The following is a 14797-nucleotide window of genomic DNA, read 5'->3' as shown; positions in this document are numbered from 1 at the left end:
ATGTCAGAATAGCTATAGCCAAAACTGGAGCAAGGGATTTCTCCTATTCTTCCTTAAAGCTTATACTACAGTCAGTAGAGACAGGCATTTTAAACAAATTTGGGATATCAATATTGAGAATATATGCAGCCTATATATTTGATGTAACATTGGATATTTGTGACTGCTGGTTTATTGTTTTTAATTTGAGTGAGGTATTACTGGTATATTAAAATCTTGTTATATTTAAACTGCTCTCCAGTATTTTGCCAGTTAATAATTTAACACTGCATGCATTATTGAGCAATGCCAAACTCAAAATGGTCATCTCGAGTTAAATCTGAATTTCAAGAAACAGAGCTGGATATAATGGCCCAGTGCAGACATAATACTGCTCATCTCTTAACCATGATTAAGAAATCGGGAGCAAACCATAACACTCACCCTTCTGTATAGTATGAATACCCGTCCTTGGTATAGTTATACTAACCAGGGTTTGAAGGTGGACGGTAAACCTGGTTTAAGAGAGAACTTGGTTAGCTGTAGTGCAGATGTACTGCTGAATTATGGTTAAGGCTGGCCAGACAGCAAAAACTGCACGAGAAGGAAGGGATGAGGGGACGTGTACATGAGCCCTTGACGTACTCCCTGTGTTTAAGAGCATCAGCATTATGTCTGCACCAGGCCAGTATGCCTCTTATACCAGTACCAAATACACTATTGCAAACGTCTTCAACAGAAACCACACCTCCATTTTTATTTCTCTGTAGCATAGCCTTTAATAAAACCAGGGGGATTTAACAAGGATATAGTTAAGACTGTACTACTTCGCTGAAAAATTATTAGGACATAATATATATATATATATATAATATTTGACTGAAATTTGAAATGCTTTGCATTATAATGTACTGATTTGCCCCCCAATAAGTCTTTAATCTTTATGAACCTCCAGTAAGTCTTTAATCTTTACAAACCTGCATAAATTAATAAAATAAACCTAGAAAGATAAATAAAAAAATGTCTGACTGCAGTCACATATCTCACCAGTAGTTTCTAGAACACTTTGCAGTGTGCAAAGTGCTCTTTATTACATTGAGGTATACACAGAGTGTAGGTCAGCAACGCAGACAGTAACCTAGGAGTTATAAGAGCCAGAGAAAGCAGTTTAGCATCTTAGAATATCAATAATTCTGAAACTATATTGGGGTACACGCGTGTGCCATGAGAAATAAAGTGGTTACATTCTTAAAGGTTTGTGAGCCCAAACCATAGATGAGGCTGTTTGTTGTCTTTCTGCATGGTTCTCTGCTTCAGCCTTACCTGCTTCCAAACAGCTTCCTCCTCTAGGAGCAGGTCATTCTCTTGTGTCCATACTATAGCGGCGATTGACTAATTCAATCATTCCTTATCAAAGCAAGCACAGAGCAAAACCACCCATTGCATCTCTGTGTGACCACATTTTAACTGAAAGCCAATCAGGGCACCATCCAGATCAATAACTCATACAGAAAGTCACATGGGGGTAGAATCCTCCATAAACCAGTAATTCTAATGCTTATTCTGAGACATGAACCTTTTTGGAGAGTAAACTAAAAGTCATGTTAATGACATGATTAATGCATACTCTTTTTTTCTTTAGTAAATAGCAGTCACAGTGGCCTGCAGCATGAGGGATGGGGCTTGAATTCATTGGCCCTGCTACGGTCTCAGTCCAAATTGGAGATCCCACTGCAGTTATTTGCCCTGGGAGCAAATTTACCTTTGGTGAAAATGAAAGCCTCCCTCCTGATGGATGTCCCATCTCCCCACACCACAGTTCCAGTCAAGTCAGGGGCCCCAGTGCTGCTATTTAGTAAATAATACACAACCAATCACACATGTAATTTGGACCTGAATTGTATGTCCAACTACAAACATTTTTTAAAAAAAGTTTGCCTAAGCTAACAAAAGGTTGGGAAACACTGTCTTCGATGAATATTGATACCAAAAAGTAGGTGGTATGATGCTTCCATTTCATTGTAGATACATCCAAATAGAAGCTTACTGGTTTATAAAATGTCAAAAACAATGGAACAGTTGTCTTCTATTCTCTGCCTTGGATAGGAAACACTTCACTGGAAACTTGAGTAGTTCCTCCTTGTTAAGTTTAGACGGTATAGACTTTTTGTTTTTAGTTGCGCTTTAATTTTGGTTTACAGCCAAATTTGAGAATCTTATTCCAAATGTACAATCCAATTTGAAAATTTGCTTCTTCTGAAAAATAATCAAATTTGAATTCACACCTTTTAAAGATGCACATGTTTAAATAATGGGGGGGAAACACAACTCCAATTCAATTTACTTCTTTTAGCAATTTTGATTAAAATTGAAGCAGGTATCTCCACCTAATCACATAGTTTTACTATGCAAATGTATGACACATTTCTGGGTTAGATTTTATCTAGTTTTACTTTGACATAGGCTGCAATCAGAAAAAAAAACCCATGGAATTAAATGCCGGCATCCTAAGCAATGCATAACTGACATGGCTGGTGAAAGGGGAGAAAACAGGCTGTTAGCAGTGCCAACCTTAGATATTTTTACACCTGTAGCAAAAAGTGTAAGAAAAATGACGACCTCTGCTCTAGAGCTCTTTTTTTTTTTTCAAAAGGTGTAGGAAGATGAAAATTGAAAACAAGAAAATGGTCTCCTCTCTGGAAACTGTTGCTAGAAACAATAAGTTGCTCCAGGGGATGGCGTTTAAAACAATTTAAATTGAAGATGAGTTGGGTTTCCCTCTACTAGGGTCCAGTTTATAAATTACTGAGTAGTGGAAGAGTGGACACATAGCCTTGCTTTCACCACACGCCTCCCAAAATGTGTGACATAACATCTTCACTCAAACAGCCGTAAGTGCGGTGGCCCAATTCATGTGTTACTTCCTCCTAAGCAAGCAGGGAAGAAATCATATGAAGCACTCATGTCATAATTACAGGAGGTGGGGAAGGGTCAAGGACTCACCCCACTGCAAGAAGGGGACTCACCAGCACAAGAATCATATGAATTGGGTGTAAAAGTTATATTGTTGTTCAACTTAGTATAGCTTTCACTTATGTGGCAATGACACATTGGCCTTGAAATCAAAGCGCTTTGTGGCAAGTTAAATTGTTGGAATCCTGATTAATTTCCAGAGATTGAATATTTCTGTTTTAATTACTGAAATTTACCATCTTCAAAGAAATATTTTACACAAAATACACTTAAAAGAGCAGATAAATAAATAAATACTGTACATAGGCAAACAACCCACAACTTATATAAAGGGGAACTATCAAATTACTACCAGGACTACAGCCCTGACTGATGGTTCGTCATGGAGAGGATGTCTCTGACCAGCACTCTGGGACATTGCTGCTTGTGTTGGGAGAAGGGACCTCAGAGTCTTCAATGAGAGTCAATTCTTCCATGCTTTCCAAACTTGGACTCTGCTGGAATAGCCCCAATATTCTTCCTCGCGGAGTCACCCCTGTCTGCTGCAGGCCTTGCTCCCCAAGCACTTTGACAAGGAAGTTGATGTACCTCATGGCTAAGCGAAGGGTCTCATTCTTGCTGAGCTTTTTGTCCGGAGGATGAGTGGGTATAAGCTTTCTCAGCTTGGCGAATGCGCTGTTGACATTCTGTTGTCTCCACCTCTCCCTGCTGTTGGTGAAGATCTTTCTGGTCATACTTAAGACTGGCAGAACTAGAGGAGGAGGAGGAGGAAAATTATAAAGCACATAATGAAAGGGCCAGTTGAACTGGAGCTATGGAACAGAAACATTCAGCCGCTGATATTTGCATTTATAGTCCCCAGCACTGAAGCTTTTGAGAAAAGGTTCTTAATAGCAGGGCCACCAGTGAGGAGATTCCAGGCCTGATATGAAATTTTGACCCAGCACACACACCTCATGCATGCATACAAAGAAGTCAGAACCTAAGCCAATGGTGCCATTAAATCACCCCACAATTTTTTAAACAACTGTCACAGAAATAAAGGGATTATCAAGTGGGTCCAGTAAGTTTGCTATGTATCCCCCAAACACATATGCAGACCTGGCCAGTAGTGATTACATTTGCCTAGGGGTCTTCATCTTTGAAAAAGTAACAAATGGCTCGTTCATCCGTTCATGTACATCCCTGGATTTTTCTTCGCTGGACTAGTTTCTGCCTAGCAGCTGAATAAGTGACCAGTCCCTGAAAAGCTTTTGTGTCTGTGGTGATGTGAAAACTGAGAGATAACCCAAAAGCATTTGGGAAGCCGTAAATCACTGAACATAGCCCAGGTTGTGTGGAACATGTCCTGCAGTAACAAATTCCATGGCTGAGAAATCAAAAGACCTACGAAACTAGCATACACATCCATTTTCCTCAATGCCGGTTCGGAGACTCCTTGTTTATTGAAACCAGAAATTTTATAAAAAGTAAGACAGACAAATAAGACAGCTTCAATCTAAAGTGCAAATACAGACCCCTGCCTCTCTATTTGGGTTATGCTTGATTATATGCTTCTGAAATGCTCCAGGAGACAAAAGGTCACTGGCTACCCATTAATAGATCTCTCCAGTATGAGCAGCATTATTTGTGGAAGGACAGCCAGAGCTGCCCCTCTTCCTTTCTTTTGCTCTCCTCTTTTGTCAGCACAAGCCCTGTGAGCAAATAGTGGGCTTTGTGAGTTCCTCTATTAGATGGCATGTTAAAAAATGTATCCTTGTATCTCTGACATTTGTACAAGATCAGCAAACAGTAGGGCCCTCTACAACCTGGGAATCCCTTTTAAAGAGCTGGTACCTCCTATTTTACAAGGTAGGGGAACATTTATGGTAACCCAACACGCAGCCCACTCCTACGTGTGTTTATTCACAAGTCAGGCTGTGTTCAATTGGGCTTATCCACAAATAAGTGGCATAGGATTGCAGCTTTTATCTATTTGCTCCATCTTAAAATGCATTTCTCTTAGTTTAGCCTTCCAAACAAAAATCTCTAAATCTTCCAGAATAATGCAATAAATCTTGAGTCACTTTCAAGATCCAAAGTGACCCAGTTCTGACTGCTTGCTTTGGGTCTTGTCTGAAGATGCCTTCACTGCTCATCACATACCAGCACTTTACTCTTCTCCATTTTAAAGGCCAAACATTATTAAAACATAGGGTTTAGGGTTTGCTTTGCACAGCAATAGCTGTCTGGGTTAAGACGCATGGATGATCTATTCAAAGAAAATGCTTTTGTGTTTCAGAACTGAATTGCTCCAGGAGATTTAGACTGATTTGTATGTAACAGTGGCAAATTGTGGGTTTAATTAAGTAATTAACCATGCGTTTGCCTTGGCATGTGCAGGGGGTGAACCACTTCCAACTTCAATATGCACTTCTTATTGGCTTGATAGTACGTTGCTCTATGATGTGCAAAGCCAGACACTTTGGGTTGTTTGTAGGTTAAGCAATCCAAAATTAAGAACTAATCATAGGTTAACATTGGGTTGTTTAACCTGTGACCAAAGTGCCTGGGTTCGAAGATCGTAGAGCAACCTAGATTGCATATTGAACTCAGAAGCAACTCACACACCATGGCATCCATGTGTGAACACACCCATTGCATGAATCTAAACATGTCATAACATTGACCCAAAAGTAATTTGCAGAGATAGAATCTTAAATGTTTGCTGAAATAGTCTGACCATAAATAATGTATTTTCAACCAGTAGGGCTTCTAGTAGTAGTACAGAGGAGCTAACATCCAGAGATAGTTCCCACACACACATACATGCCAGAATGTTGAAAATGGTTTGCACATAATTTAAACCATGGTTTATTTAACCAATGGTTTATTGCCCTACCCAGGGTTTGTCTGGCAGATGATCAGACAAACCATGGTTTCTATTCTCAATCCTTGGGTTGTTTCTTTGCTTCTTCCTTCACCCTTGCCCTCCCAGTATCACAAATGCATTTGCGGCACTGTAGTACTAGCATGTAGGGTTGCTGAGTTCTTTGACCACACTTGCCTACAGCCTCTGTAGCCTTGTGAAATAACCCATGAACAGCCCATCATTCTGAGTTCACACAATCCATAGTTTAAACAAGACTGAGTTCATAACCCAACAACAAAACATGGGTTCTTTTTCTGGATTTTTCATAGTTAACAAACCATAATTTGTCAGAATGACCAGGTTCACACATGACAACAACCTAGAATTTGGAAACCAATGCATCATTGTTGTCTTTAGTGCATACACTCATACATGTTTTGTAAGCTTATATAGACTGAATTTCCATGATCACTGCAGTCCATCATAGCTAATTTAAGCCACAATGGGTTGTGTGGCATGGGCCAGTGAATATTTTGAATATTCAAGCCACGATCACGGCTTGTTGTGTCATCCGAACCAGGGGAGGGTGGATTGTTGGCTGTTTTAGAGTTATGGGTGGTTTGTTAACTATGCCTACAACTCACCCTCCCTGCCTTCAGACAACCTGACAAGCTGCAGTCGTAGCTTAAATATTCAAAATGGCTGGCTGCACATGTCACAGCCCACTGTGGCTTAAATAAGCCATGATGGGCTACTTGATTGTGTGAACCGGACAATAGTGTTTCAAAAAACTACAAACCCCGTTTGACTAAAGGCAAAAGAGGAACAAAGAAATTTGTGTTAGTTAATCACCTTCAACGCTTATAACTTAACAGCAACTCAGAACAAAGTCCAGCCAAACAAGTTATAGTACCCCAAAAGCCTCATCATCTCCCACTTAAAATATTTTTTGAAATGCCAAAAGGAACAAAATTGATATAGATTCCCCCAAAGCCTGTTATACAAACGATCAACCAATGCATGGGGAACTGATGAAAATCTCTTTTTCAATAGCAGGGGCTCTGGCAGCATCTGTACGTGAAAATCTATTCAGGCTGCTTAAGGAGTACTAACAGTTTTCACCCAAAGCCACTTTTCTGCCAGGCACCTCACATTAAATGGCCATTCAAGCAGTGGCAATAGTCACAGGCTAGCAAGGAACTTCTCTATAGTGTGGTGGGAAACAAGTCATTATAAGAAATACAATTTGTTCAGATCTATAAATAGCTCAATAACTCAAATGTCCTGTTCAACATCTTATGACTGCATCTTATGAGACAAATGAATGAATGAGCAATCGTGGATTAAATACCAGAAACAGAACTTCTACCCACCCATCCACACTACTTTTTAATGGAATTGGTTCACACATTTAGCAGCAGCTATTGAGCTATTGAGTGTTCTCTAACCAAATGCAAATAATTCAGGACGTGTATATATGCATGTGTGAACTTGCTTTTACTATCCTCGGTGTTAAGCTTCAATAAGGTTTAAGGCCCAGATCCGGTTTACAGTTGTGTGCACAAAAACGACATTGCATGTGACTAGCAGCTGAAGAAATGGACTTTCCCAAACGCGAGTTCCGCTGGATAACAAAGATGGTGCAAAACTCTTTATAGCAAAAAAGTATGATGAAGTTAAAAAGTTAAATGGTACAACCATTTAACACAGAGAGAAATATTTCTATATATTACGAGTGAACTCATTTTCCAAGTGCTGATCCTTATGTAGCCAAACAGCACCATCTACACACAAGAGAAACCCCTAAGTTTAGAGAAGTTTAAAAAAAAAGACATTCAGGGGGAAATGTATGGGGCAGGGGGAGACACGAGGGCAAAACACAACCTAGTGAGGACAGAGCATCCTCAGTAGCCCGCTACAAAGCATTAAGTGTTGTTGTGGATGAAAAGCAGGAGGAGCACGGCGCTGGTTGGCTGAAACTCTGAACAGAAATACTCCCTACTGCCATATTTTGTCGTGGGTCCCACTTGCTCCTTACATTAGTAAAGTAAGATGTCCACATGTGAATATCATGAAAGCCTAAATGGAGGCTGTGCTCTATACCACCCCGCTGTGACTTAGGAGTCTTTCCAATATTAATAACTAATTATACCCAGGGACTTCTCATGTAGTATCACTGTCACTCTGTTTGCATATTTCCCTAAATCCAGTCACAGTAACCAGGATTGAAGATAAGGCACTGTGAGGGAGAGATTTCTAAAACCAAACCCACTGAATATTTAAAATGGGGCTTACTGATTCATGGGCAAAAAGGCGGGGTTGACAGATGGAAAACATGTGGAACATATATTCAAGAGAAACAAAAGAAACAGTCCCTAGCTACACTAGTCCAGAGTTTATTTACTATATATAGGTGTGTGACACTGATAGGCTTAGATTGAATCTACCACCTTCTTTCTTTCAGGGCAACCCTGACAAGTTCAGACTGTTAGTCAGGCTGTGCTCCGCCCCCTCCCTGGTTCTGTCAAGGAGGAGGAGCCTCTCGCTTGACAGACAGCTCTCCTTAGGCCCAACTACCAAACCTGCCCGAACATTTTGTTACAGGGGCAGAACAGGGTAGAAGTGGGTCTTAAATATAGAGCCCCCCCATCCTTGCAAAAATGCATCCAAGATTAGAATGACCCCCTCCACCTCCTATCCAATCCCAAAATCTTATCTAACAGGGGACAAAGGTTGCATATCTATGCTACCCACTAGGGTGGCCATGTATCCTCTTTCACAGAGGACCCTGTGAAGGTCTCTCCAGTTCAAATCCAGTTTAAAGATAAATAGCCATAAGAACTGTTGACCTTCAGCGCCTGGACAGCAGACTGCACAGGCAAGGACACAGTTGTGCATTATGCTGAGATGCACTGTAGTTCCATTCAAATTATTATTCCTAAATTGGCATGTATACATATAAATCAGCATATGTACATTTTATGCAAATTTGTGTCTCCTTTGTCCGCTTCTTTGATGAGGCATTTCCTCTTTTTTTAAAAAAAAATCGTAAGTGGCCAGCCTTCTGCCAGAGAAGTCTAAGAGCAGAAAGGAGTACATATAGGCATGAGCATTAGGACAGGTGGAAGGGAAGGAAATGGCCTCCTCTAAGCTCATGCTGGCTGGGGAATGCTCAGTGTTGTAGGGCTTTTGCCTGTATGAACATGTGCCGGATTGTGCACTGAAGCAACAAATGGGATAGCCTCTTTACAACTTCAAGGTTCACAAGGGAAGTGAGAACACTGGAGGATGCTCTTCTTCTAAAGATGGATATTGCTTTTATGCTTTTGATGGTTTTAAATTATTTTTTGAATATTTGTTTTTAATGTTCACTGTTTTTAACTATTGTAAACTGCCCAGAGAGCTTTGGCTATGGGGTGGTATATACTGTAAATGTAATAAATAAATAAAACTAACCCCAAATCTCCTACACTTCAGAATTTTTCATGGGTCCCAAGTTCTCTTTTCTATTTATAAAGTAACATAGGAACCTGAGAACATGCAATAAGACCCTGTACACCAAATGTCAATAATAAACGAAGAGATGAGAAGTTCTGACCCATGACGTTTTCACACCAGCTCCCACTAACGCTAACCCCTTTTTTAAAAAATGATGCACTATTCAGACACCGATTCCTGCCTTCATCTATCCCCTCCAACCCCATTGTGCTATCGGAAGCAGGTTGCTTCAGTTTGATGCAAGGCAGGGCCAGCCCTGGATATATGATGGAAGGCTTGAATCCAGCACGGGCAGCATTCAACTGACTGAGGGCCACGCAAGACATGACTCTAAACACATCACTTGCAATTACATCAATAAAGTAAAAAATTAATAGCAAGTACACCCCTGCCTGCATTTTTCTCAGAACCGTATCACGCAGGTAGGGGAAGATTAATCCTTTCCTCACACATTGTGATTGCTGCAAAGACACACACACACACACCCCGATGCGTGCAATTCACTCTGAGAGGGCATCCTCCATTGGACTCAATGGAGCCTAGTAGTTGTGAAGGGGGAAATGGGACAACCCCATATGTGCCACTCTGGGTTTCTTGGAGAAGGAGCACAATACAAATGTCATAATACATAAACACGGTCTCCATTTTTAAGAGCCTGGTGTAAACGGCAACAGTTGCTATCCTTAGGAATGGAAATATACTAGATTCAATAGAAGCAAGGCATAGGTGTCCTCTTGCAGTCACATATTTCTTAACCAAGAAATAAATGTTGGCTTTGTGATAGAAACTAGCACCCAAATCCTAGAGCTATGCATAGTAGTTATAGGCAGAGATATGTAGCACAAGGCGCCATTTTGGGTGAGAGTGCTTGAGCAAGGTTTTCTCGCTGTACAGCACACACGAAGACTGCCTTTTTTTGCTTTGTTCTTCTGCGTACTCACACTAACTATACAGTCAGAAATCAAAACCAAGCACAACTGCTCACTGGCACATATATGACATATCTGTTTGCTTAGCAGTACATACATGGCTCCATGGTAGCTTGAATGCAACATACGTTATCCATTTAAAATATTTGTGCCCTGCTTCTCTGTCATTCAAAGCAGCTTACAACCACAGCAAGAACAAAATCATCACAAAATAAAAATTACCAACGATTAAACCAATATTTAAAATGGCATTTTAAAATCTACTGTCTATTTATAAACGGTAAAAGTATAGGGTAGCATGTAGTCGGTCCTGCCTGTACGATGGTATCACACACAATGGATCCTGTAATAACTGAGGCTAGCAATCCACTTCCATACAGATAGGTGCAGGGGCTAAAGTCTTGCTGACCCAGCCACACCATTGGTCTTGGAAGCCCTGCCTTCTAATCCCAGATGAAGACTGAATTTTTCACTAGTGCATGAAAGGCACGCTATACACCTTCACAGGGAGTTTTGTTTTTTTCTTTGTTTGTTATCTTTATGTTCTGCTGTGTCTTAACCCAATAAACCGGTTCTGCTCTGAACCCTGTCACGAACTGAGACTTATTTGAGATTTCTCAGTCCATGTGTGTTTCCATTTTACCTCAGTTTTATGTGGTAATTTAAAAGACGAAATCTCATTTCAGACAGACTAAATATTCCACTGTCTAGCCACTTACTTGATCAGCAAAAAAGTATAACAAAACAATTCACTGCATTCACAGCTACTGGTGTTGCATTATAATTAACCATTTATGCAAAGCCAAAACATAATAATTTAGTTGTTTTACTTGCTTTAAACAACAGACACAGAACATCAATTTTAAAAAAACACACAGACCTAGTCTTGTTCTAATTTTAATTTAAGAAAATAAAAACAAAAAACATTTTCGTACAAATGTTTAAGGTAGGTGTATAACATTCTTAAACATGTTAGCCCTGACTTTGAGGCTTCGGTGCACATGCAAAGGCTCCAGTGTTCACAGAATGCTCCCATATGAGCAGCGGGGACTTCATTCTCTTACAACACTTGTGTGCAAAGAACCTTGTGGAATTTTGGATTAGGGTGATTATGCAGCAATTAAGTGCCCCTGAAATTAATGGGACTGCATTGTAAGTCATGCTCATTTCTCCAAAGGAAGCCTGCTTTTCTATAAAAAATTACCCCAAACATAACAATTAGAAATGTAGCCAAACAAACAACCCAAGATTACGACTCCAATGGTAACCACATCTATTTAGACTCCAAGGGCCAAAACAGACATTACATTAAACCTGTGTCTAGCAGCTGAAATCCCACCCACCCCCCATTTTTATTGTAGAGTTGTTGCATGGGCCCCATTCTGTATCAGGGCCCTAGTGTGGGTCTAGGGAGGCCTTTAAGAACTGGATTGGAGGCTAATGGCTAAAATTTCAGTAGGGCTGTGAATCCATTCTTGGTTTCAGTCAGAACCAGGAGCGATCCACAGTTCAGCACCTTGGACAGCTCCTTTATGGTTCTGACTGAAACTCAGAATGGATTCACAGTCCCAGCAGAATCGAAGCCACTAGCCTAGCTGTACCCCTACATCAACTCTAGACTAAAAATGGGGTGGGGACGTAGCTGCTAGATACAGATTTGAAATAATGTGTTCTAGCCCTCAATAAATATGTCTATCATTGGGGTAGTAATCTTGTGTTGTTTGTACCCTATTTGGGTTGAAAGGAAAAATCATTGTCCAAATCCACTTTTCCAAGGAAGAGCTACCTACTGATTCTGGCTGGCTTTGTAAACAAGATCTTTATTTCATATAAATTAAAGCATACAGATAAAAATGAAATAAAATCCAGCGTATTTCAAAGGGAGAGGGGAATGTAAGAGGAAAATATCCAGAGCAAAAGATGGCAAAGAACTCAAGATGGCGGGAGATCTGTGATTGGGTTTCCCGCAAAGGCTAGATGCAGCTGCTGGAGGACCCCAATACAGATCAGGACCGCGATACTAGGAGAGAGATGATTTAACCCTTTCCGCTGTGTTGTTTTCCTTAACCCAATCACCCTGGAGCTGCTGTTTTCCCAGACGGGTGTCAAAAAAGGGTGCAGGGGAAGGGTTAAGCCCCCCTTCCCCCAACATCACAGTCTCAATCCACATGGGGTGTGTGTGACAGCAGCTAGATGTTACACGGGAGATGCACAATTAGCTGTCTAATTGCTTTGAACTCTTGCAAACAACAGCTGGGGGGGAATCCAGATTGAGACCTGGCATAGGAGAGGGAGGGTTGCATCCTTCCCCCCCCCCCCGTTTTCTTCGTTACGATTGCTGCCACCCCTTCTAGGTACAATGTGCCCTATTAGGAAAAACATGTTTTCCTAATAAGACAGATAACAATTGGGGTGGGGGGGATTTTTATAAGAGAGCTTCGGCTATTGGGCGGCATAGAAATGCAATAAATAAAACAAATAAATAAAGGAACAGGGCAGAGGAGAAGGGTAAAACCATCCATCCCACCCAGCCCCATGATGCAGTACCAATCTGATTTGCCAATGCCCCTGCTGCTGCTATTTGCAAAAGTTTGTATTTATAACCTGCCAAAATAGGCTTCATTTTAAAGGGACCGGAGAGCTATCATCGTGATCATGTCTAGTTTGGCCTTTAGTCTGATGAGAAGGACAGTTCCGAAATTTTAATCCAAAATATATTGACAAGATAGCCATAATAAATGCATTTAAGCATGGGCTTCAATCTTTCCTGGTGAAATCAGAAGTGTTTAACCTTCACTGGGCCATGCCTGACATCCATAAAATGCAAGCATACATTAAAGAAATGGAACTCTGCATATAATATTTTGCTAAATGACCAAAGAAGCTCATATTTTGACCCAATATTTCCACTAGACTGCAGCTTTGCTCTGTTATTACTCTTATCTTTTTATTGCTTTGTAGAAAAATGGACAAAAAATTGCTAAATAGTCCTTGCAACAGACTCATGTTATTTTAAATTGAATCTATATGTATGAATCCGAAATGAACCAGTTTTTATTGCATCTCGCCCTGAGAGTTATTAGCTAGAGGGTGATACATAAATCTTAGAAATTAATTAATTAAATTAAATAACTGCATGCGAGGAATTTGGGAATGTATGGTTGATACGGTCATAGATTTATTTATTTTTAAATTAAACAAGACATCTCACTCTCAAAGACATTATAGGGAAATATCCCTGAAAATACCTTACATGGAAAATATTTACTGATTTCAATAAGTCACTTTTATGTAGTGCATGTAAAATTAGGATGCTTATGTAGTAATTAGAAGGAATGCAAAGTTAGGGATCTCTAGTGATATCTTTTGGGGTAACTCCAGAAAGCTATATAAAACACTACAGAAATATTCAGAGATATTCTTCTTGGACTAACTGCCTTGCATGCTAAAGTGTAAGAATTTGTCTTGTTATTAAAGATTTCAAAATTCATATAGATAAACAAAATGAACTACAAAGCTGTGGTTTAAGAGAGTAGACCTATCATTTTGTATAGATCCCATGTAGTGGCATGTACACAGAAGGAAGAAGGTATCAAACTCTCGTGCTCCAATTTAGTGGAGTTTTTATGATACGGGGACCAACATTTCACATGGTTTTAAACAGAATGAATGATAAGATCTTAAATGCTAATAGTTATACCGTTGCAAAGTTTTAGAATAGGATTTCACAAGGTTGTAGATATTCCATGTTACTTTAGATTCTAGTTTAGAACACACGTACTCATCTGTGGAATTTTATTCTTCAGATGCAACAAAAATTAATGGCTCCGCTGCCAGACTCCAATTGCAGGGCTTAAACTATGTCAACAACAATGTGAAAAATAGCGGAGGAGACATGATTGCACTTCATGACTGAATTGAGTCACCTGTAAAGTACACCGCCGGAGTCGTGTGCCACATTTTTTTGTATCGTGTGTGTCAAAATAGAGACGCCGAGGTTCTTAATCCTTCCCAGAAACCAGGGATGGCAAAAGGCTGTCCCAGAAAATGACTGCGTTTGCCACAACCCTTTTTACACCTGGAGAAGTGTAGGCAGGCATTTGGGAAAGTTATACAAATGACTAAAATGCTAGAGAGAAGACGCAAAGCTTGCAACTTACCTTTTCTAAAGATGGTGTAAGCAGATTTTACAGAAGAATTCACACTCAACTGAAGGAGGATTCTCTCCTCTTAGTACTTTGCTCTCACAGCTCAGAAACGCAAGAGCTTCTCTCCTGACAATCCAGCCAATTGCCGATCCCTGTCTGCTGCCTCATTTATAGAATGCCAGCTCCTTTGTCTGGCGCGTGTCACCACTAGTGCTAGCGATCCGGGGAGCTTATTCGACATCTCCTGGGAGATTCTTTTCATGCTCCATCTTCTTCCCTGCTAGAATCCTAGCCTGTGGTAGAATAGGTGGAAATGGCAGCTATATAAGCTTTGTTCTGAAACGCCAGTGCTACTGTAGATCCAGAGCGCCTAGAAGAAAACCCAGAAAAAGGCTCTTTTTGCAAAAGGCCAAAGTCTA

The 14797-nt window shown here is 40.3% G+C and overlaps 1 protein-coding gene across 1 annotated transcript; it reads right to left on the bottom strand.

Annotated features, from left to right (window-relative positions):
- Positions 1–3095: 3095 nt before the first annotated feature.
- On the bottom strand, positions 3096–14546 carry TAL2 (TAL bHLH transcription factor 2). Its single transcript, XM_063128458.1, is given in 2 exon segments — positions 3096–3703; positions 14468–14546. Coding segments are annotated over 2 exon segments (450 nt in total). The 3' UTR covers positions 3096–3332.
- Positions 14547–14797: the final 251 nt, after the last annotated feature.

Source organism: Elgaria multicarinata, chromosome 6 (genome assembly GCF_023053635.1).
Source record: "Elgaria multicarinata webbii isolate HBS135686 ecotype San Diego chromosome 6, rElgMul1.1.pri, whole genome shotgun sequence".
NCBI classification, from domain to species: Eukaryota; Metazoa; Chordata; class Lepidosauria; order Squamata; family Anguidae; genus Elgaria; species Elgaria multicarinata.
The sequence above is the reverse complement of the archived record's forward strand: the minus strand, read 5'-3'. Positions and strand labels throughout refer to the sequence as shown.